The following is a 25435-nucleotide window of genomic DNA, read 5'->3' on the forward strand; positions in this document are numbered from 1 at the left end:
GATGATACCTGTCGCATCACACCTGGATGTAAAACTGCATGTCCCTTCTTCTCCATAGGAGCACATGTTTGAAATTGTGCAGTACTTAAAATTCAAAAGAGAAAATACATGGGGAAGGGGATAGGACAAAAGCCTATGACAGAAAGTCATGAAATTTTTCAGTAGTTAAATACCTTTGTTTCCCCCATGTTCTTGCATATAACACCATACAAACATTGTGTACAACTATTTTAGATAATTATATAAGATAATCAATGCAGATTATGAGTAGAATTAATTTGTTGCCTACAATTTTAAATTGTTTATTCTGCTTAAATACAGAAGAAATTCAGATTTAGATAAGTAATTAGCAAAGGAGCTTATAGTGATGTGGCTTAAATATTCACACATATTCCTCAAATGTATGTTAATAAAAATATATAAATTTATATATAACGTAAGTATATAAATAATACTGAAATGTATATAAATTTAGATCTAAATAATATATACCTGTGTAATATATACACATATATGTTATTCTTACAGTTCTGACAACATTTAAAGTAAAAAATATGGATATAAACAAGTAAAAATAATGTATATGTAACAATACAGAGTTCAATTTTATCATCATTACTTAACCTCAGTGAATTTGATGTTCTGTTAAAAAAGAACACAGTGCTACAAGGAGACAAGTTAAAATGGTTGTAGCGTCACTTTCATAAATAACTGATATCAAAACTATATTCCTTGATTTACAGTTTCACTCTTCATCATGTTACATATCTCACATTTTAATCATATATTTGAAGCTAGTTAAATGATTTGAAGAAATTCAGACTTATGATACATATTAAAACAAAAATAGGAGCAAAAGGAAAATTTTAAATGCTTTTTTTTTTTTTTCGGTCGCGGGCCTCTCACTGTTGCGGCCTCTCCCATTGCGGAGCACAGGCTTCGGACGCGCAGGCTCAGCGGCCATGGCTCACGGGCCCAGCCGCTCCGCGGCACGTGGGATCTTCCCGGACCGGGGCACGAACCCGTGTCCCCTGCATCGGCAGGCGGACTCTCAACCACTGCGCCACCAGAGAAGCCCTTAAATGCTATTTTAAAGGCGAATTTTGTTATATATTTTTTTGCAAATAGGAAAACAGAGGTATTTGGTTGCTGTCAAGAGCTGTGAAGAAGCTAAGACTTTTATTCTTCTTGCAAGCTAACAAGTTAGCCTGTCACAGTTTCATGGATGCTGGCAGAAAACACAAGACGCTTGGGTAAGAGATAAAGAACGTTATTACTCAAAGCAATAGTAGTAGCCAGAGTATATGCATTTTCTTACACTGGTTACCCAAGTCCCAGTAACCAGAGAGTGACATGGAGAGGTCCAGGTGACACCAGAACATACAGTGAGTTGCATTGCAGGAAAGGAGCCCTGTGCTTAGGAAACCTGAATTTTGTATAATGGGCAGAAAGCATGCCTCCCCCCTGCTCTGGAGACATTATTTATAACTTCCAAGGCTGTTTGATACACAGACTTTGTTGAAAAGATCAGACAAAGGGCAGTCAGTGCCTCACAAGATACGCAGAATTGCAAGTGACCCATAGAGAACTGTCCCTAAACATTATATGTTCTGTTTAATAGTTAGTCATTTGTATAGTTGATTTTCTCCTCCTTAGACATAAACTTTTGGTGAAGTAATATGAACGGATTTACTTGAGGAGAAATCACCTTTGCAAAAATGTATTGTCTCACTCAATCCATTTTCTTAACATCCATCTGGTGCATATTTTATTGGGAGAAAGTAAACAGTAGGACAAAAATTAAAGTCCATGTAAACCAATTTGTTTCAGGAATTATATGTTTTAAGTGACAATTGACTCACAAAATGTACTCACTATTGTAAAGCTTATTCCAGGTGAGGTTCTTCAATTAGAAGTTAAAGCTTAAGCAAAATGAAAAAAGGTCCTTTGTTTTTCCATTTTGTGTATCAAAATAAACTGTCTGTGAAAACATCTATGTGCCCCTAAATGGAATTAATCAAAGATATAAAGGACAGATAGGTGAATATAATGAAAGCTATAGGGTTAGGAAAAATCTTCCTTCCTCTTACATTTTACACACACTTACCATTAGTATGTGACAGGTAGATGTTCTTGATTGCTCTGACCCCAAGGTTCTCAGCTTGTCAATGGCACAGTAATAAGCATCCATTTCCTTCTCTGATGAAGCATATTTTATATTCTCTAATATCCTGTAAATAAGGAATCAGTGAGATATAATAACACCTGAATCCTTACCACTGTTCTAATGGGGGTAGCCTTTGGTTACAGGGAGATTTTTGAAATATTAAATATAAAATTAGATTTCAAAATTTACCACTTAGCATTCTTTTTTTTTAACATCTTTATTGGAGTATAATTGCTTTACAGTGGTGTGTTAGTTTCTGCTTTATAACAAAGTGACTCAGCTATACATATATCCCCATATCTCCTCCCTCATGCGTCTCCCTCCCACCCTCCCTATCCCACCCCCCTAGGTGGTCACAAAGCGCTGAGCTGATCTCCCTGTGCTATGTGGCTGCTTCCCACTAGCTATCTATTTTACATTTGGTAGTGTATACATGTCCATGCCACTCTCTCACTTTGTCCCAGCTTACCTTTCCCACTCCCCATGTCCTCAAGCCCATTCTCTACATCTGCTTCTTTATTCCTGTCCTGCCCCTAGGTTCTTCAGAAGAATTTTTTTTTTTTTAGATTCCATATATATATGTGTTAGCACATGGTATTTGTTTTTCACTTTCTGACTTACTTCACTCTGTTTGACAGACTCTAGGTCCATCCACCTCACTACAAATAACTCAATTTCATTTCTTTTTATGGCTAAGTAATATTCCATTGTATATATGTGCCATATCTTCTTTATCCAATCATCTATTGATGGACACTTAGGTTGCTTCCATGTCCTGGCTATTGTAAATAGAGCTGCAATGAACATTGTGGTTCATGACTCTTTTTGAATTATGGTTTTCTCAGGGTATATGCCAAGTAGTGGGATTCCTGGGTCGTATGGTAGTTCTATTTGTAGTTTTTTAAGAAACCTCCATACTGTTCTCCATAGTGGCTGTATCAATTTCCATTCCCACCAACAGTGCAAGAGGGTTCCCTTTTCTCCACACCCTCTCCAGTATTTACTGTTTGTAGATTTTTTGATGATGGCCATTCTGACTGGTGTGAGATGATATCTCATTGTAGTTTTGATTTGCATTTCTCTAATGATTAATGATGTTGAGCATTCTTTCATGTGTTTGTTGGCAATCTGTATATCTTCTTTGGAGAAATGTCTGTTTAGGTCTTCTGCCCATTTTTGGATTGGGTTGTTTGTTTTTTTGATATTGAGCTGCATGAGCTGCTTGTAAATTTTGGAGATTAATCCTTTGTCAGTTGCTTCATTTGCAAATATTTTCTCCCATTCTGAGGGTTGTCTTTTCGTTTTGTTTATGGTTTCCTTTGCTGTGCAAAAGCTTTGAAGTTTCATTAGATCCCATTTGTTTATTTTTGTTTTTATTTCCATTTCTCTAGGAGGTGGGTCAAAAAGGATCTTGCTGTGATTTATGTCATAGAGTGTTCTGCCTATGTTTTCCTCTAAGAGTTTGATAGTGTGTGGCCTTACATTTAGGTCTTTAATCCATTTTGAGTTTATTTTTGTGTATGGTGTTAGGGAGTGTTGTAATTTCATTCTTTTACATGTAGCTGTCCTGGGAGCTATTAATTGCCTATAATTTCTGGTCTGCTGTCTAGCTGCAAAACAAGCCCCAAGGGCCAAAAAAAACAACACACACACATAAATTTAAGAGCTGGCAGTTTGAAGTTCACAAGTATGAATCAAGATGGTAAAGGTGAGAGGTGGGATGCCATCTGTGTCTGCTACAACTATCATCTTACAGATTCAGTCTAGGGTTTGCTTCAACCTCTTCAGGTTCAAAAAAGAAATCATGCAAACACTTTTCGTTGTATTGGGCTCCTCACATGTTTTCTTAACCTTTCAAAAATAGTGTAGAATCAGCATGTTTAATGCAAGTAAATCTACATCCAGCATTGATCTTAGATTTCCTATAGGGTTCCTATTACAAAGAAAATACCACTGGTTCATGACCTTTGCTTATGAAAAGGCACAATTTGGACTCTTTGTTATATTTTGCTCCACTAGCTTTGCTTCAAATTACTTTGTACATTTAGTTTAAAATTCAGCTCTAAGGGTTTTAATTTTGACCCTAGTCCTCTTGTCTTTTTCACACAAATCACTATGTCTTTCTCCTCATTTTTCCTCAACTTAAACATGAGTCTCCTATTCAATTTGCATTGCCTTTAACCATACTATTTTCTCCCCTGACTTAACTGATTTGCCCATTCCTCTTTCCCTGGCTGCACTACTATTTGCTGAGGAATTTTTTACAATCCCACTACACCCTCAAGTCACAAAGTTATGGGCATGATGGCAGCAAAGAGCTTAGATATCTAGGAAGAAAAGTTGGAGTGAGGGGCTCTTCGTGGAAACGAAAGTGAGAAGGGGCATGTAGAGGGGAGTGTGATGCTACTACCTTTCAAGAAGTCAAGGTAAATGATGATGCGATTGTGGATGATTTTCTGTCTTTCCCAAAGCATTACTTTTCACTACAATATATATAAGATCATGATCCTGAGGTTTGCTTCAACAGATTTCACCAAAATAAACCCAGATTTGTACATTTCTTTTGTTTTTCTTTTTCTCCGTATGTTTCATTTCTTATGAAAAAGCTGTTTGATGTGTTATGTAGAGTAAGGCTTCCCAAGTCCTGCTCTCTATCTAATTCTATATCCTCATCTCCTGAAACATTCTAAGCATAATCCAAAAGGAAAAATTTTGGCCCTTGCTCAAACATGTCATGTTGTTTGATGTCCCCAAACCATTAAACAGACTGCTTCCCCTGCTGAGATATAATATTCCTCATGTCTCTATGGTGAACTCTTAACTTTTGACACCAATATTAGTCATCATTTCTTGGCAGGGCCTTTCTTGACATTGATGGGTCGAGCAAACAAATTCCTTTTTTGTACTTCGTCTGTATCATGTTTTCTACATATATTTCTACCTATATTGTAGTTTACTAAATAGTATAAATTTGTTTTAATATTAGTCTTGAGATTCCTAAGATCCAAAACTAGGTCTTATTTTCTTTTACCACCCAGAGCCAGGAAACATCTGTTACATAGTAAGAATGTAATAAACGGGGTTCATTGTTGAATTACCTTTTTATTTGATTCTCTCTTAGAACTCCTTATGCCTCTATAACTTTCTACATTAAAAATTCACATAAAGTATCCACTTAAAATTTTTACTCTCCTTTAAACAAAAATAAAAGTGCATATTCAACTTTTCCTGACCTCCTTTGATTTCTTCTCTTTCAAATCAGAGAAAACCTTGCCACTTAATTTTTTATAAAGCAAATGCTTACTTTCTGAAAATGTTCCATAATTAGGTACATTTCTGGAAATTATTTATATTATAACCATGGTCATTTCTTCTTTATAAGTTACTATAATATAGCAGTTGTATCTTTTTAAGTGCTTTGTATTCTGTTTTAGTAATTTGGATGAAAGAAAGAATGGCATATCCAAGCAGGTGCTTAGTAATATAATTATCATCAACATAAACTTAATTCTCCTTTTTGAAGTATTGTTTCATTATACTGTTACTATGACTACTTATGTAGGTGAAAATCATTGTGGTGTAGTAGCAGAAACACGAAATGGCAGTCAAGATACCAGTGTTCCAATTCAGTACTTGCACTTTGTTGTGTATCCTGAAGTATGCTGCTTAACCTCTCAGACCTTTGAATTTGCTTACCAATAAAATAAAATTGCTGGTATAAATAATCTGGAAGGTTCATTATAGCTCTCAGTGTTATCTGATCCCAAGATTCAATGCATATTCCTTTGCCTTTTCTGATGATACCACTGATTCATATATTCTACATATAAATTGTGTTGAATGAGTGTATTTATGGAATAGGGACTTAAGTTTTTATGATCTTAGAAAAAGGGTATGAAAGTGAAGAAGGTTGGCTTTGTATACTCAAATGAGAAAGAAAAATACCTAGGTGTAGGTCAAAGAAATGGAAGCCTGGAAGATGATGGCTTTTAATTTGGACTGAATTTATGTTGTGGTCATGGGGATGTCAGTGACATCTTTACCTTAGTCATTCTTATTGTTAACTCTATGTAAAAGATGAGGGTAGGATCTAGATTCTTTAAATAATAATAATAAAATAAATACAAAAAGGAGGAGAAGCTAAAAGCTGTCAGAAAAGAAAAGAAACAAATAGATGCAGCTTCTCAAACAACCATTAATGTGAAAATAAACTGAACAATAAAGAGCAACTTTTTCTTGAGGAACAACTACCCCACAAGAAGTCTGTTAAATTACATGAGCTTACTAAGATTGATGATCATGAGTGTTTATAACAGTCCTTCAATTAAGGATGTAGCAAACAATGGAATGCTATGAGGGTAATGAGAAATCTATAGGTGACAAAGAGATCTCAACACTTACTTTGTTTTACTCTAACAATAGAAAAAGGGAAAACATTTTTAGATACTGATTTTTCTTCCAAAGTCTTCAGTTAGTTATTTCAAACTAATAAAGTAGGAAGAGCCTAGAAATTGTATTTCAGATCTTAGTAAAATTATAAAGCGACTTAAAAGCCCTTTGAATAAATTTACTTAACATGCAAAGGAATTTGAAGACTATCCTAAAGTTGAGGAATCATATATTCTATAATTTGCCACATTTAAGATAAAAATAGGGACACCATGCAGGAAAACTGTTACTGAATTTGTGGAAGATATTCTGCAATAATTTGTTAGTGGACCAATACATATTTCAGTAATACTGAGAAACTGACAAATGTAAATCAAGTTTTGTCAGTTCTTAAGCAGATAGGAATTTACTTCAGTACGTCTCTCCTTAATCACAATCGCAAATGTTACTACAAGATGAATTTGGATGTGCAGACTCTATCTTTCTCTCCACATGTTGTCTACTTGATAAACTATCAAGTAAATTCTTATTTGAAAAACACAGCTCGGAGCACTCTTACTACTCATTCTATCATGGTCTCAGCCTATCCTAGGCAAATGTGAAGTTATTTTTCTACGTGAAATGTCAATGAAATGTTTCCTAAGCAAATGCCCTTCTGATGTATTAAAGTCCATATTTTATATTTACATGGTATCATAAATCTATTACCACTGTAATAAATTAAAAAAAATTTTGAAAAAAAGTGAATTTTAAAACTATAACAATAAGATAAAGCAGGGATATTTCCCCCTATTTGGTACCATGAATTCAGCTGAATTGCAATAGTTTCCTATCTGGTCTCAATGCTGGTGCCCTAGACCCACAATAGTGTCTTCTCAGCCAGAGTGAACTTTTTAAATGTTTGATCAACGTCATTTTCTCAAAACACAAAGGCTTCTGATCTCACTTACAAGGCTCTTAATAACCTAGCCCCTTCCACCTCTCTTTCCTCCTGGACTCGGCGCCAGTCACATATCTTCTTTGCTGTTACTTGAATACACAAACATAGTCTTGCTTCAAGGACATTTTACTTATTTTTCCCCTATTTATTTGCTTTTTCCCTAGGTATCATCATGGCTTACTCTTAGCTTTCTTCAGGCCTTTGCCAAAAAAAAAAAAAAAAAAAAAAAGCTCTTATATCCTCCTAACACATATTGTCCCCTGTTTCTTGTTTTGGTCTTTGGTTTTCTACACTGTATACATTGCAATCACTTTGTGTATATATATACATATTTTATGTAGTGTTAAGTATTATTCTCTTTTCCACCCACTAGAATATAAGCTTCATGTGGGCAGGGACTTGATCAGTTTGATTCATTACTGCTTCCCCAGCCCCTAAAATGATATGTGGTACATAATAAGACATTCAGTAAATATTCTTTGAAGGCATAAATGAGGTGAGATGTGTGTATTGATAATAAATGTATCAATAAATATTAACTCTGTTGGCTCTTTTGCTCTCAGCCAAATTACTTGTCAACTGAACCAATCAAGGGTACATTTAATATGGCTAAATTACATATCCTAAACGTTTGTTGAGACCTGCGAAGTGTGCATGTGTTTACTCTTTGATCCTAAACATAAACTTGGGATTATTAATATATAAGCTTTTGAGAAGGTAGTATAGAGTGGCAGGACTGGAGACAACTCCAGAGAATCTGGATTTGAGAGGCCTTGCTTTTATTTCTTCTTAGAAGTGTGTAATTGGACAATTCAACTGGCTTCTCTGCATCTTAATTTCCTCATCTACTAAACTGGACCAATAGAAATAATTACTTTCTGGCTTGCCTCACAGGATTGTTGTAAATCTCAAGTAAACCAAAGCATTTAAATATATTGTGTAAACCTTTCTGTGGGCTGCATTCCTGACGTTTACAGGTGTAAGAAAAAATACAAATTAAAAATAAGAAAAAAAATCAATTCTCCCTGGTGCAAACAGGGAAACAGGCTCCTCCCCCTTCCTTTTCTTAAAGCATTTACTTTAGAATTTCAGTAATTATAAAATCTTTCTCTGCCTCTTTGAAGTGTATGTAAATCTTTTCAAAAGCTAAGTAAGCCTTTGTTTAGTTCTACAACCCAGTAATGTTTCCTCAAGGACCAGGGAGCCATGATTTGAAATGCAATCATCAAGGAAAATAGTGCCCCTATCTCCCAGTTTCCACAGAGGACAGGAGCCTAAGTTTAGCTGGTATCTGTCTCTAAGTTGCAAACCTAGCTCCTGTCATAAAGATCCAGGAAATATTTTTTCTTTTGGATAAAGACCATTACCAAACACAAATGGTCACTCCAATTACCAGGTGAATTTTGGATGAACTTTGTGTGAGAAAGGGTGCTGTCAAGTCTTCATACTTGAGGCTTGTTATTGTTTATTGTTTACTTGGGAACAAGTATATAATGGGTTGTATCTGCTTGGTTGTATAAAAGGGTAAGATTTCTTTCTGTCTTTGCATTCTTTTTAGATTGCCTGTGCTATGTATCACACTCTAGTTTAATGCTCATTCAATAATAAAACTGTTTTCTTTCTCTTTTTCTACCTTTGTGGAGAGGTTTTCTAGGTTAACAAACGATTTTTGTTTCTAATAATATTTCCCCAACTTAGGTAAATGAAAAGTCACATGAAAAACAGAATGAGGAGAATTATGGTTTCTACATGGGAAGTAGAGAGCTGAAAAAAACATTAATCCATCCTTATAACAAGAACCAAAGCTGGACAAACTGCAAGTTTACAACTTTTTTTAGATCCGTAAGAGACCTCAGTCACAGGGTAGCCAACTAGACCAAAATCTAAAAAGAGTTCAGCTGGAATTATTTACAAATTGGTAAAGGACAAGTAGAGACTGGCAAGAGTATGTGGATCCCTTGGGGATCATAGATAGGGAGGGAGTTCAGACCCACTCTTAACACCTAACTTACTCCATGGGCCTCGCTCCCCTACCTTCCCCCCAAAAGATTGGTAGAAGACCTGAGACAGCAAAACACACTGTTAAGAGAATGAAAACACAAACCACAGACAGGGCAAAAATATCTGTCAATCACCTATATGGCAAAGGACTTGTTTACAGAATATATAAAGAACTTTCAAAACTCATCAAAGAGAAAGTAAACAACACAATAAAAATATGGGCAAAATGTTTGAATATACACTAAATCAAAGAAGGTATACGGATGGCAAATAAGCAGATAAAATGTTCATTTTATCTGGTCATTAAGAAAATTCATATTAAAACCACTATGAAATACTACCAAATGTTTATTAGAATGCCTAAAAAACAACATCAGTTGCTGGTGAGGATACAGAGCAACTTGAACATTCATAAATTGCAAAATGATCACTTTGGAAAGCAGAAACAGTTTCTTTTAAAGGTAAACACACCTATACCATGTGACCCAGAAATCCCACTTCCCCCCAAAAGAGAGAAAAATTATGTTCACACAAAAACATGTATGTGGAAGTTTTTAGCAGCTTTTCTCATAATCACAAAACACTGGAAAGAACCCAAATGTTCTTCAGCCAGTGAACAGATAAACAAACTGTAGTACATCCATACAGTGGAATAGTATTCAGCAATAAAACTTAAAAAAAAAAACCAAACACAAAACTATTGATACGTGCAACAACATTCATAAATCTCAAATGCTTTTTGCTAACTGAAAAAAGCCAGGTCAAAAGACTACAAACTAAATAATTCTATTTATATGATGTTCTGGAAAAGGCAAAGCTATCGGGATGGAGAGTAGATCAGTGGTTGCTAGGGGTTCAGGGTAGAGGAAAGCGTTGACTATCAAGGAGAGGCATAAAGAAATTTTTTTGTTGTTGTTGTTGTTTTGTGCGGGCCTCTCACTGTCATGGCCTCTCTTGTTGCGGAGCACAGGCTCCAGACGCGCAGGCTCAGTAGTTGTGGCTCATGGGCCCAGTTGCTCCGCGGCATGTGGGATCCTCCCAGACCAGGGCTCGAACCCATGTCCTCCGCATTGGCAGGCAGATTCTTAACCACTGTGCCACCAGGGAAACCCATAAAGAAAGTTTATGATTTGATAAAACTGTTCTGTATCATGACTTTGGCTGTAGATACATGACGCTGCAAATGTGCCAAAATTAATAAAAATGTACACAACAAAGTGAATTTTACAACATATAACATAAAAATTGTATTTAGAAAGAATAAAATATACTAATGTGATAATTTGTCCTCAGTTACTAATAAATCTCAACTGTGGCACGTTGAATCATATAAAAGTTTCAGCTTTATTAAGCATAACTTAATTTGACTTTAGTGTATCAACAAATGGATCAAACAAAAAGCCATATTATTCTCAAACTGAGGACAAAATGGAAAAAGAACATAAAGTATTTTATAACAAAATTATTAAATCTGTCCCACCAAAGGGAGGTAGTATCTTTTGGGCCTCTCACTGTTGCAGCCTCTCCAGTTGCGGAGCACAGGCTCCAGACACGCAGGCTCAGCGGCCATGGCTCACGGGCCCAGCCGCTCCGCGACATGTGGGATTCTCCCGAACCGGGGCACGAACCCGTGTCCCCTGCATCGGCAGACGGACTCCCAACCACTGCGCCACCAGGGAAGCCCAGTAGTATCATTTTTGAAATATCAGGCTTACCTCCAGATTCCCTAAACTAGGGAAAGGATAGTAGAGATTGAAAAGGTTAGGTCAGAAGGCAGAGAAATAGTTCAGGGTTGTGGGTATGAATTATAAAGATAGATTAGTCAGAGGTGACTGATAGAGTTAAAGAAATGATGGCACAGAAGTTTGAAATAGAAAGGAACAGATTGATTCTAGGAAGCTGTTTGAGCCAATGTAATAACTAATTAGAAAAACAAGAGGTTTATCGATCAAGTTTGAGAAGGGGATTATTTTATAAGCAATTCAAGCAAAATTTCTTTACAAAATGGTCCTTAGACTATAGAATTAACTGCCACAATGTCTTATACAAGAGCAAAAGAACTAGATATATATGTATCTATTACAGCAAGGGTTTAAATGAGAACATTATTGATAGGCAATGTGCAATTATCAAAAATTAGAAATAGGGAAGTGAAAATTAGAATTCAGCTCAAAGCATGTTACAAACAACTGATGTGGAGATTGTAGACTATAGTTTGTCAGACATCAGCCAGTTTTATCCAGCACATACAAAGATTTGTAAAGCATCTAGTTAATTTGATAAATGTAAGCAGCCTAGTTCAAAGTGACGAAGTAAAGAAGAGGGCTGAATCATCCCTTGGAACGTAAAATTTTTAAAAGGTTTTTGCTTTTGACTATTCGGTTGAATTGCTTTTCCTTTATGAGTAAAAAGCCAACATGCTCAAATGAAAATTCATTAATTTCACTCAAATAATACGCACAAAAAATCAAATGGTTATTCTGAAAAGGCCATTATGATTTTCCCATTTATCAAATGTTTACACAAATTTTATTTTTCTCCTTAATCTAACTGTTGCAGCTCTCTCAATATAACTCCATTTGCCCTCTTTTCTGACAGCATGTATAAGTTACTTGTTAAAAAGGAACTCTGTCACATTATTGATGAAATTTTAATTGGTACAACAGTTAAGAGGCTACCATGTGTTTTTCAAAAAAAAAGAAAGAAAGAAATATATTCTGCCCTCAAATACCTTCTCAATTATGGGGGCATCAGATATATTTTAAAAATATGAATTGATACCTTAGAAGTTTGTAACAGAATTAAATATATCTAGAGCCTAGACAAGAATGTACCTTGTTCTTTCAGGGATAATAGAACCTTGAACTTGACAGTGGACATCAGGTGTATGAAAATAGTCTTTAATAAGGAGAAATAGAAGAAAATTACACAGATTTTTAGTTTTTTGGTGGAAAAATTCTTCCCTTGTGCATCCTGCCACCAGCAGCTCAGCCTTCAGTTATTACCTTTTCTGGAAAAGAATTCCTATTTTGTTAGACTGTTTATTTAGCAGATGTTCCCTCGAGGTCTTCAATGAGTCAGACTCTGTTTTAGACACAGGCGATACAGGGATGAATAAGACAAAGTCTTTTCCTCACAGAGCTTTCTTAACTAGTGGAAGAGTCCAATTATAGACAAAAACTGCATAAATAAAATTAGATATTTTAGAGAGCTATGTGTAAAGTTTTAAGTAGAATTTTAAATTGTTTTGTATAGAGCCAAGAGTCCAAAATTCAATAATCATCCCAAGAATATTAGTTCATTCTTTCCTTCCCCCCTCCTTCCTTCCCTCCCTTTCTTCTTTCCTATAATCCACTGTTGCCCTTTCTTTTCTTTCTTAATTTTCACTTGTTTAATTCTCTTGCTGTGTATAATTTCCACTATGCCTATCCCCTCCCCTCTAAAACATTAGATTATTATTCTGTTGTGATTTTTTACTTTTGAGGATGACTGCAAAAAAACAATCCCAGTGCAGCAGTAGCAACACTTGGAAGAGCCTTTTCATTGTGGGTTTGAACATCAACAGCCCATCCCATTTCATACATTTATTATTAGCCTCCATTATTAAAGCTGTTGCTATTCTCAGCAATTAGAATCTATGTGTGGCCTGAGCAATTCTGACATGAGCAATTCAGGACCAATGACGTTGCACCCTGAGTGCCCTGGAATTTCTCTCTCTATTCATATCTGTAGCTATTCTCTGGAAAAGTGGCAAACGATTTAACTCTTCTCTTAACATCCCAGTTGTATTCTCATCTTTTCTCAAACAGAGAATCCCTTGGATTAAAAGCGTCCATCAAGCAAGAGGGCGGGTTACGGTGGTTTCCCCGTCCATCTGCAATCATGACACACCGTGCTAGGCTGTAATATGGTAGATACTAAAATCGATTTGAGTGCCATTTCTGCTTCATTATGTCATGGTTTACACACCCTGCACATCGATTCTTCACATGTATTTAAAGAGGAGATTGTATATATACGCTCAGATACTGACTTCAGTGAAATTAAAAAGGATATATAAAGTTATTAATCTTCCTTGAAGTGCTTATATTTTCATGCTCTAAATGAACCTTCATGTATGTGGATAGAAATGTGTAAAAATATTGTCTTGTTAGTCTCTTTTAAGATAGTTCGAATCTTCATTTTAGGCGTTTTACCAATAATCTCCACCTTGAATGATTTATAAAATATTACAAGAAAATATTTCAAGGAATTTATCCCCCATTTTTCTTCTTTCTAAAGAAATGTTACATCAAATAGTTTCTTTTTTAAAATAAATTTATTTATTTATTCATTTATTTATTTATTTTTGGCTGTGTTGGATTTTCGTTGCTGCGCGCGGGCTTTCTCTAGTTGCTGCGAGTGGGGGATACTCTTTGTTGCAGTGCGTGGGCTTCTCATTTTGGTGGCTTCTCTTGTTGCGGAGCATGAGCTCTAGGCACGTGGGCTTCAGTAGTTGTGGCTTGTGGGCTCTAGAGCACAGGCTCAGTAATTTTGGCGCATGGGCCCAGTTGCTCCACAGCATGTGGGATCTTCCCGGACCAGGGATGAAACCCGCCTCCCCCGCACTGGCAGGCGGACTCCCAACCACTGCGCCACGAGCGAAGCCCCACATCAAATAGTTCATGCATTAAAGGCAGAAGATTTAAAGATTGATCTGGAAACAAAGGTGAGGCACAAAGCCAAGGAGTGATCTACAAAAACAGGAACCTGCACTTCATCAATAAGATACTAGTTTGTGTTAGAAATAGCCTCTGTTTTGTCCACTGTGCCAATCCAGATAATCATGCATTATCCTAGTCCCCTCTAGGACTGCTCAAGACAAGAATCACTAAAGCAACTCATCCTAAATTTAAAAATACCATGGTAGTGATTTTAGGGGTGAAAAAGCTATAGGTGCTGAACTCACAGCTATTATCCCCCAACACCACTGAGGTTCTCTAAAAAGCCGAGCCATTTCACAGCTGGAAACATTTATAAACATCCATATTAGTGTCTAAGGCGCTTAGCTGATTGTGATTCACAGCATTGATCTCCACTCCAAAGCCCACTTTCTTCTTTCCACAATTAATATTAAAATCTCTGCTTCACCTTCAATGCACCGTCACTTACCTTTTCCTGATGTATTTTTTCTATAAACCCATGTCCTTAATGTTCCTTATAAATTTCATTGAAATACGTGTTTCCTTTTTATGACTTCTCTCTTTTTTTCTTTTTTTTAAATTTAATTTACTTTTTTATGCAGCAGGTTCTTATTAGTTATCTATTTTATAGATATTGGTGTATATATGTCAATCCCAATCTCCCAATTCATCCCAGCACCACGCACCCCCTTGCTTTCCCCCCTTGGTGTCCATACGTTTGTTCTTTACATCTGTGTCTCTATTTCTGCCTTGCAAACTGGTTCATCTGTACCATTTTTCTAGACTCCACATATATGCGTTAATATATGATATCTGTTTTTCTCTTTCTGACTTACTTCACTCTGTATGACAGTCTCTAGGTCCATCCACGTCTCTACAAATGACCCAATTTCCTTCCTTTTTATGGCTGAATAATATTCCATTGTATATATGTACCACATCTTTATCCATTCTTCTGTCGATGGGCATTTAGCTAGTTTCCATAACTAGGCTATTATAAATAGTGCTGCAGTGAATATTGGGGTGCGTGTGTCTTTATGAATTATGGTTTTCTCTGGGTCTATGCCCAGGAGTGGGATTGCTGGATCATATGGTAATTCTATTTTTAGTTTTTTAAGGAACCTCCATACTGATCTCCATAGTGGCTGTATCAATTTACATTCCCACCAACAGTGCAAGAGGGTCCCCTTTTCTCCACACCCTCTCCAGCATTTGTTGTTTGTAGATTTTCTGATGATCCCCATTCTAACCGGTGTGAGGTGATACCTCATTGTAGTTTTGATTTGCATTTCTCTAATAATTAGTGATGTTGAGCAGCTTTTCATGTGTCTCTTGGCCATCTGTATGTCTTCTTTGGAGAAATGTCTATTTAGGTCTTCTGCTCATTTTTGGATTGGGTTGTTTGTTTTTTTAATATTGAGCTGCATGAGCTGTTTATATATTTTGGAGATTAATCCTTTTTCTGTTGATTCATTTGCAAATATTTTCCTTTGCTTTGCAAAAGCTTTTAAGTTTCATTAGGTCCCATTTGTTTATTTTTGCTTTTATTTCCATTACTCTAAGAGGTGGATTGATAAAGATCTTGCTGTGATTTATGTCAAAGAGTGTTCTTCCTATGTCTTCCTCTAAGAGTTTTATAGTGTCCAGTCTTATATTTAGGTCTTTAATCCATTTTGAGTTTATTTTTGTGTATGGTGTTAGGGAATGTTGTAATTTCATTCTTTTACATGTAGCTGTCCAGTTTTCCCAGCACAACTTATTGAAGAGACTGTCTTTTCTCCATTGTATATCCCTCCCTCCTTTGTCATAGATTAGTTGACCATGGGTGCATGGGTTTATCTCTGGGCTTTCTATCATGCTCCATTGATCTATATTTCTGTTTTTGTAACAGTACCATATTGTCTTGATTGCTATAGCTTTGTAGTATAGCCTGAAGTCAGGGAGTCTGATTCCTCCAGCTCTGGTTTTTCCCCTCAAGATTGCTTTGGCTATTTGGGGTCTTTAGTGTCTCCATACAAATTTTAAGATTTTTTGTTGTAGTTCTGTAAAAATGCCATTGGTAATTTGATAGGGATTGCATTGAATCTGTAGATTGCTTTGGGTAGTATAGTCATTTTCACAGTATTGATTCTTCCAATCCAAGAACATGGTATATCTCTCCATCTGTTTGTGTCATCTTTGATTTCTTTCATCAGTGTCTTATACTTTTCTGAGTACAGGTCTTTTACCTCCTTAGGTAGGTTTATTCCTAGGTATTTTATTCTTTTTGTTGCAATGGTGAATGGGATTGTTTCCTTAATTTCTCTTTCTGATCTTTCGTTGTTAGTGTATAGGAATGCAAGAGATTTCTGTGCATTTATTTTGTATCCTGCAACTTTACCAAATTCATTGATTAGCTCTGGTAGTTTTCTGGTGGCATCTTTAGAACCTACTTAGGATGTATCACTCCTATCACTTTAATGATTCATTCTCTCTCTTCTTTTGGTTTCCTTTCCACTTTCTCTTATGTACAGCACTTAGTTCTTTCTTGGGACAGCTGCATGCAGTTGGTGATGTGTATGCTTATATGTTCTTGTCACTTGAGCTTAGAGACATTTTTCTATATATGCCTTGTCACTTACTGATTGATATGGCTGGAAGATGGCATTTTTTTAGAAGAAATGTCATCAACTGCACAAAATATGCTGACATCTCCAGTAGCAAATAATGCAAGACAGTCACGGTTTAGAAAGCACAGTTCCCACCTTTAGAAAAAAAGGAAAATCATAGACTTATCAGAAAATGATAAGGTAATCTTAACTTAAAGTGTTCTAGAAAATGATCCCAGTACTTATAGGAAATATTTGCAGAGAATATTGTTTTCTCCTTCATTTAAAAGTTATTTGCTGTGTGCATTCCAATCACTGTCCAAGGCACTCAGAAAGTCACAGTGAATAAGAAACACAAGAACCTTGTTTTTATGAAATTCACATTCTTTGTGGGGAAAGCAAACATAAATAAGAAGGCAAATATGTAAGATAACTTTGACAATGATAAATGAGAAGATATAGAAATGTATTAATAGTTGACAAGCAGCATAGGCATAGGTAGTGTGTACGTGTGTTTGGGGGACAGAGGTGTGTGACAGATGCTATTAATGTCCTGCCATGTATTTCCATGGCCTACGTTGAATTCACCTGCAACTATGGTAGAACACCATCTGGAACCTCAAGCACATGCATATTTCTGCTTCTCTGCCTGAGGACTTTCTCTGGCACCACAGTAGTATGCCTGACTAGGCACAACTCAGCAGTGCAAAGGGCAGGGTTCACCTCAATCTCAACCAATGGGGGATGAGAGTTAGTATATAAATACCACAGTGTCCTTCTCTGATGGGATAGTTCTAAAGTGTGTTCCACAGTTTCTTAGGGTATCCTAGAAGGATTTAGCTCCATTTTCTCACTACAGCAACCTACTCATTTTTCTTTACTCCCCTGACTCACTTTCCCCATTCCTTCATTTGTGATTCCTGGAATAAACTTCTAAATAAACTACCTGCATTCAAGGCCTTGTTTTAAGATTTGCTTTTGGGGAAAACTAAAACTAACGTAGTAGGAGAGGGAAATCAAAAGTTTTAATTGGGTAATTAAGAAAGATCTCACTAAGGTAGTGTTAGAAATGAGAGCTAAATGACAAGAGGTTACTACCCATGGGAAGATCTGGGGAAGAGAGTTCCTAGCGAAAACAAGAACAACTGCAAAGTCCCTGAGGTGAGCAATGTTCAGTGAGTGCCAAGAAGACCAGAGTGGCTAGAGTAGAGTGAATAAGTGGTAGGCCATGATGTCAAAGTGGCAAGTAAGAGAAATATTTTATAGGACTGTGTAGGTGATAGTAAGGAGTTCAGCCCTATATTATAATTATAATCAGCCTTTGTAAGGTTTTAAGCAAGAGAGTGATATAATTTTTTTTAAATAAATCTCTGGCTATTTTTTGGAGAACAGATTTTATGAAGACAAGAGTTACAAACCAACAGAAAGGAGTCAAGAAAACCAGTTATAAAACTACTGTACTAGGCTAGATGAGAGAAAAATATAAGCTTCTCTTAATGAGGAAAAGTGGAGATGGAAAGAAGGTTCACACCTAAGATACATCTTTGAGGAGAAACCAGTAAGACTCACTGATAGATTACATGGAAAGGCAGTAAAAAGAAAAGAAAGAAACCAAATGCCATTGAATATGAAAAGCCACACTGAAATGAGTATGGTCAGATGCAAACTATTATATGTAGAACGGATAAACAACAAGGTCTTATTGTATAGCTTACAGAACTATATTCAATATCCTGTAATAAACCATAATGGAGAAGAATATGAAAAAGAATACATATATAATTGAATTACTTTGCTGTACACCAGAAACTAACACAACACTGTAAATCAACTGTATTTCAATTTTAAGAAAAAAGAAATGAGGATGGGACAGGAGATATAAATTTAGGACAGAGTGGCATCTAAGAATTTAAAAACACAAAACCAGATGTGCTCCTCTGGAGAAGAAAGTAGAAAGCCTACGAAAAAAACTTGAGGAAGAGTTGAAGCAACCTCAAAGCAGAATGAGATGGGGAAGTTAGTAGAGTAGGCAGAAGACAAGCACTATGGTTTCATGGACACCAAACATGATATACATCAAGAAATACCAGGAAGGGGGAAGTGGCCAACTGTGTGGAATATTGTTGAGAGTAGTATTAAGAGAATAGAAATTCAACCATTTGATATGTCACCTTTCAGATCACTGATAAAAGCAGCATGATTTAGTGGGCATGGAAAATGGATTGCTGTATGTTGAAGAGAAAAAAGAATTTAAGGATGTTTAAATAGGTAACATAGAGAGATCTTTTTAAAAATTTTGTTCTTAACAAGAACAGAGACATAAGAGCAATAGCTGGATGGGACATGTGGGATTAGTGTGACTATGCCAGAGAAAATGTTAGTATTCACAACATTTCCTCTTCCTAAGCATAGGAAGAGTACAGTTTTCAGTCTTCCTCATAGTTAGGTTCCTACTATGGAACTGCATCTGGAAAATGGGGTGTTGATAGAAATGATGCATGCCATTTCTCAGCACTGAGCTTTGAAAACATCTCATGCAGTCTTCCACTTCTTTTTTGCCCTCAGTGGCAAACTTGAAAGACATGTGTCCCAGAAAGAGTAACCACAATATGCAAGCAACCTGGGTTGCTGGGCCAGTATTAAGGAGAGCTTCTAAGAAGAGCCAAGCTACCCATCTTGGACTCTGACATCAGGAAAATATAAACCTTTCTTGTGTTTGGCCAGAAATAAATAGTTTCAATTGTTACCGCAGCAGAGCTAAGCCTGTCCTGACTAATATCCCAGCAATGTTTTTAAGGTGATTGGCAAAGTATCATTTTGTGTATTTTGGAAAATGCACTAGTAGAGAGATAGACTAGTAGACAGAGCAAGAGAGAGAGAGTATATGATTGCAAGAATATTATGCTTGATAAGATAAGGGAGGTTGAGATCAAGAGTAGCAATTGTTGAGGTTGGCCTTAGAAGTAGGGGCACTGCAAAGGAAGAAAGGCAGGCAATGTGAATACAAAAGAAGTCACAATGATAAACTTGGTCAAAGGAAACTGAGGGAGTTTTCTCATTTATTGTTTCTATCTCATAAGAGATGAGTGAGATTAGAATATCGGCTGAGAGAGAGGGAGTAGATGGAAAAATATTGGTTCTTTGACGAGAGAGAAAAACTTACGAAAAATAATTTGAAGGATGGGAAATCAGTCAAATTAAGAAAGTGAAAAAAGTTTGTCTCGCAATATTGTGTATGTTTTAAATGTGTGATCATGAATATAAAATATATCCAATATATTTGTGTGCATTTTTTATGTTGATTTCAGCTTCCTGGCTGAAGGCACAAAGTATTTGGATAGATGCTTTTAGCCAGCCATGTATAAGGGAGAAAGAGTGGAGCAAGAATATTGCAAGAAATTGCAAAGGAGTGACTTTAATGATGGATCAGGAATGTTACCTGGGTAAGAGGGGAATATAGACATCCACAGGCAATGGACAATGGATAATCTCCAGATGAGAGGCTTCCATAAAGACAAATAATTGCTGAATTAAGAGTACTGGTGTAAGTTATCTAGATGGATAAAAAATGATGGTCAGAAGACAGAATGATCCAAATCAAAATTTAAAAATTAGTTCACATGTTTATTGATGATTAAGTTATCAAATGTGTTACACACTAAAGAACAAAATACAATGTTTTCCTTATGAGAGCCCTTGGGGGAAGTCACTATCGTTCTCACGATCAGAAAAACTTTGCTATATCTGAATAGCTCATTTTTTTTGTTTTATTGACAGCAAGAATTCTGTGAGTTACTGGAGAGGGTTATATACATGGCAGAAACATGAAAGTTATTTCTGCTAAATGTGGTGCAGATGATAATAAATCTTAGAAAGAGACCAAGAAACAATTTGCATCTCATCTTATAAAGTATGGATCTGTAGAAACTAAAAAGGGAAAACAGAAGGAAAAAGGCTATTAGGCAGATAGAGAAGGTGCCATTTGGTATCCTTTTTTAATATATCAGACCGTCAGGCAACACTTAAGAATAGATAAATGTTAGGCCCAGGATATAGGCGGCAATAGAAAACAGAAAATCATCCAAAGGTATAGTGAGGAAAATTCACCTCAAATAATGTTTCTTACCTGATTAAGATGGCAGCACTTGACAAGAACCCAAGCAAGTCATATCACGGTGCAGTGTCCTCATCAAGCACAGAGAAGGTACAGATACAAATGTTCCCTGAGGAGTAGAAGGACGTGCTTTCACTCCCTCTTGTGAGAACACCAGAATCATAACTAGCTGCTGGACAATCATTGACAGGAAGACACTGGAACCCACCAAAAAAAATACCCACATCCAAAGACAAAGGAGAAGCCACAATGAGAAGGTACGAGGCGCACAATCACAGTAAAACCAAATCCCATAACTGCTGGGTGGGTGACTCACAGACTGGAGAACACTTATACCACAGAAGTCCACCCACTGGAGTGAAGGTTCTGAGCCCCACGTCAGGCTTCCCAACCTGGGGGTCTGGCAACAGGAGTAGGAATTCCTAGAGAATCACACTTTGAAGGCTAGTGGGATTTGATTGCAGGACTTCGACAGGACTGGGGGAAACAGACTCCACTCTTGGAGGGCAGACACAAAGTAGTGTGCACGTCAGGACCCAGGGGAAGGAGCAGTGACCCCAGGGGAGACTAAACCAGACCTACCTGCTAGTGTTGGAGGGTCTCCTGCAGAGTCAGGAAGTGGCTGTGGCTCACCGTGGGGAAGAGGACACTGGAAGCAGAAGTTCTGGGAAGTACTCCTTGGAGTGAGCCCTCCCAGAGTCTGTCATTAGCCCCACCAAAGAGCCCAGGTAGGCTCCAGTGTTGGGTTGCCTCAGGCCAAACAACCAACAGGGAGGGAACCCAGCCCCACCCATCAACAGTCAAGCGGATTAAAGTGTTACTGAGCTCTGCCCACCAGAGCAACAGTCAGCTCTACCACCACCAGTCCCTCCCATCAGGAAACTTACACAAGCCTCTTAGATAACCTCATCCACCAGAGGGCAGACAGCAGAAGCAAGAAGAACTACAATCCTGCAGCCTGTGGAACAAATATCACATTCACAGAAAGATAGACAAGATGAAAAGGCAGAGGGCTATGTACCAGATGAAGGAAAAAGATGAAACCTGAGTAAAACAAGTAAATGAAGTGGAGATAGGCAACCTTCCAGAAAAAGAAATCAGAATAATGATAGTGAAGATGATCCAGGACCTCAGAAAAAGAATGGAGGCAAAGATCGAGAATGCAAGAAATGTTTAACAAAAACCTAGAAGGATTAAAAAACAAACAAACAGAGAAGAAAAATACAATAACTGAAATGAAAACTACACGAGAAGGAATCAATAGCAGAATAACTGAGGCAGAAGAATGGGTAAGTGACCTGGAAGACAGAATGGTGGAATTCACTGCTGCAGAACAGACGAAAGAAAAAAGAATGAAAAGAAATGAAAACAGCCTAAGAGACCTCTGGGACAACATTAAACGCAACAACATTCACATTATAGGGGTCCCAGAAGGAGAAGAGAGAGAGAAAGGACCCGAGCAAATATTTGAAGAGATTATAGTAGAAAACTTCCCTAACGTGAGAAAGGAAATAGCCACCCAAGTCCAGGAAGCACAGCGAGTCCCATACAGGATAAACCCAAGGAGAAACATGCCGAGACACATAGTAATCAAACTGACAAAAATTAAAGACAAAGACAAATTATTGAAAGCAGCAAGGGAAAAACAACAAATAACATACAAGGGAACTCCCATAAGGTTAACAGCTGATTTCTCAGCAGAAACTCTACAACACAGAAGGGAGTGGCATGATATACTTAAAGTGATGAAAGGGAAGAACCTACAACCAAGATTACTCTACCCAGCAAGGATCTCATTCAGATTTGATGGAGAAATCAAAAGCTTTACAGACAAGCAAAAGCTAAGAGAATTCAGCGCCACCAAACCAGCTCTACAACAAATGTTAAAGGAACTTCTCTAAGTGGGAAACACAAGAGAAGGAAAGGACCTACAAAAACAAACCCAAAACAATTAAGAAAATGGGCATAGGAACATACATATCAATAATTACCTTAAATGTGAATGCATTAAATGCTCCAACCAAAAGACACAGGCTTGCTGAATGGATACAAAAACAAGACCCATATAGATGCTGTCTACAACAGACTCACTTCAGACCTAGGGACACATACAGACTGAAAGTGAGGGGATGGAAAAAGGTATTCCATGCCAATGGAAATCAAAAGAAAGCTGGAGTAGCAATACTCATATCAGATAAAATAGACTTTAAAATAAAGAATGTTACAAGAGACAAGGAAGGACACTACATAATGATCAAGGGATCAATCCAAGAAGAAGATATAACAATTATAAATATATATGCACCCAACATAGGAGCACCTCAATACATAAGGCAACTGCTAACAGCTATAAAAGAGGAAATCGACAGTAACCCAATAATAGTGAGGGACTTTTAACACCTCAATTACACCAATGGACAGATCATCCAAAATGAAAATTAATAAGGAAACACAAGCTTTAAATGACGCAATAGACCAGATAGATTTAATTCATATTTATAGGACATTCCATCCAAAAACAGCAGATTACACTTTCTTCTCAAGTGTGCATGGAACATTCTCCAGGATAGATCACATCTTGGGTCACAAATCAAGCCTCAGTAAATTTAAGAAAATTGAAATCATGTAAAGCATTTTTTCTGACCACAACACTATGAGATTAGAAATGAATTACAGGGAAAAAAACATAAAAAACACAAACACGTGGAGGCTAAACAATACGTTACTAAATAAGCGAGAGGTCACTGAAGAAATCAAAGAGAAAATCAAAAAATACCTAGAGACAAATGACAATGAAAACACGATGATCCAAAACCTATGGGATGCAGCAAAAGGAGTTCTAAGAGGGAAGTTTATAGCAATACAATCCTACCTCAAGAGAAAAGAAACATCTCAAATAAACAACCTAACCTTACACGTAAAGCAATTAGAGAAAGAAGAACAAAAAAACCCCAAAGTTAGCAGAAGGAAAGAAATCATAAAGATCAGATCAGAAAAAAATGAAAAAGAAATGAAGAAAACAATAGCAAAGATCAATAAAACTAAAAGCTGGTTCTTTGAGAAGATAAACATAATTGATAAACCATCACCCAGACTCATCAATAAGAAGGGGGAGAAGACTCAAATCAACAGAATTAGAAAAGAAAAAGGAGAAGTAACAACTGGCACTGCAGAAATACAAAGGATCATGAGAGATTACTACAAGCAGCTATAGGCCAATAAAATGGACAACTTGGAAGAAATGGACAAATTCTTAGAAGAGCACAACCTTCCAAGACTGAACCAGGAAGAAATAGAAAATATAAACAGTCCAATCACAAGTACTGAAATTGAAACTGTGATTAAGAATCGTCCAACAAACAAAAGCCCAGGACCAGAGCGCTTCACAGGTGAATTTTATCAAACATTTAAGGAAGAGCTAACACTTTTCCTTCTCAAACTTTTACAAAATATAGCAGAGGGAAGAACACTCCCAGACTCATTCTACAAGGCCACCATCACCCTGATAGCAAAATCAGACAAAGATCTCACAAAAAAAAGAAAACTACAGGCCAATATCACTGATGAACATAGATGCAAAAATCCTCAACAAAATACTAGCAAAAAGAATCCAACAGCACGTTAAAAGGGTCATACACCATGATCAAGTGACATTTATCCCAGGAATGCAAGGATTCTTCAATATACGCAAATCAGTGAATGTGATACGCCATATTAACAAATTGAAGGAGGAAAACCATAGGATAATCTCAATAGATGCAGAAAAAGCTTTCTGCAAAATTCAACACCCATTTATGATAAAAACCCTCCAGAAAGTAGGCATAGAGGGAACTTACCTCAACATAATAAAGGCCATATATGACAAACCCACAGCCAACATCATTCTCAATGGTGAAAAACTGAAACCATTTCCTCTAAGATCAGGAACAAGACAAGGTTGTCCACTCTCACCACTATTATTCAACATAGTTTTGGAAGTTTTAGCCACAGCAATCAGAGAAGAAAAGGAAATAAAAGGAATCCAAATTGGAAAAGAAGAAGTAAAGCTGTCACTGTTTGCAGATGACATGACACTGTACATAGAGAATCCCAAAGATGCTACCAGAAAACTACTAGAGCTAATCAGTGAATCTGGTAAAGTAGCAGGATACAAAATTAATGCACAGAAATCTCTTGCATTCCTATACACTAATTATGAAAAATCTGAAAGAGCAATTAAGGAAACACACCCATTTACCATTGCAACAAAAAGAATAAAATACCTAGGAATAAATCTACCCAAGGAGACAAAAGACCAGTATGCAGAAAACTATAAGACACTGATGAAAGAAATTAAAGATGATACAAACAGATGGAGAGATATACCATGTTCTTGGATTGGAAGAATCAACATTGTGAAAATGACTCTACTACCCAAAGCAATCTACAGATTCAATGCAATCCCTATCAAACTACCACTGTCATTTTTCACAGAACTAGAACAAAAAACTTCACAATTTGTTTGGAAACACAAAAGACTCCGAATAGCCAAAGCAATCTTGAGAAAGAAAAACG

General features: G+C 36.7%; 1 protein-coding gene across 1 annotated transcript in view; it reads right to left on the reverse strand.

Moving 5' to 3' along the window:
* Positions 1–25435, reverse strand: part of LOC114905763 (melanoma-associated antigen B10-like) — an 89889-nt gene that overhangs the window by 8695 nt on the left and 55759 nt on the right. Inside the window, exon 2 of the mRNA XM_029240161.1 lies at positions 2108–2231. Coding sequence (XP_029095994.1) covers positions 2108–2231 — 124 coding nt within the window. The remainder of the gene's footprint in view (positions 1–2107; positions 2232–25435) is intronic.

This window comes from Monodon monoceros, unplaced genomic scaffold (genome assembly GCF_005190385.1).
Source record: "Monodon monoceros isolate NGI ecotype Baffin Bay Population unplaced genomic scaffold, NGI_Narwhal_1 Super_Scaffold_22, whole genome shotgun sequence".
Classification (NCBI taxonomy): Eukaryota; Metazoa; Chordata; class Mammalia; order Artiodactyla; family Monodontidae; genus Monodon; species Monodon monoceros.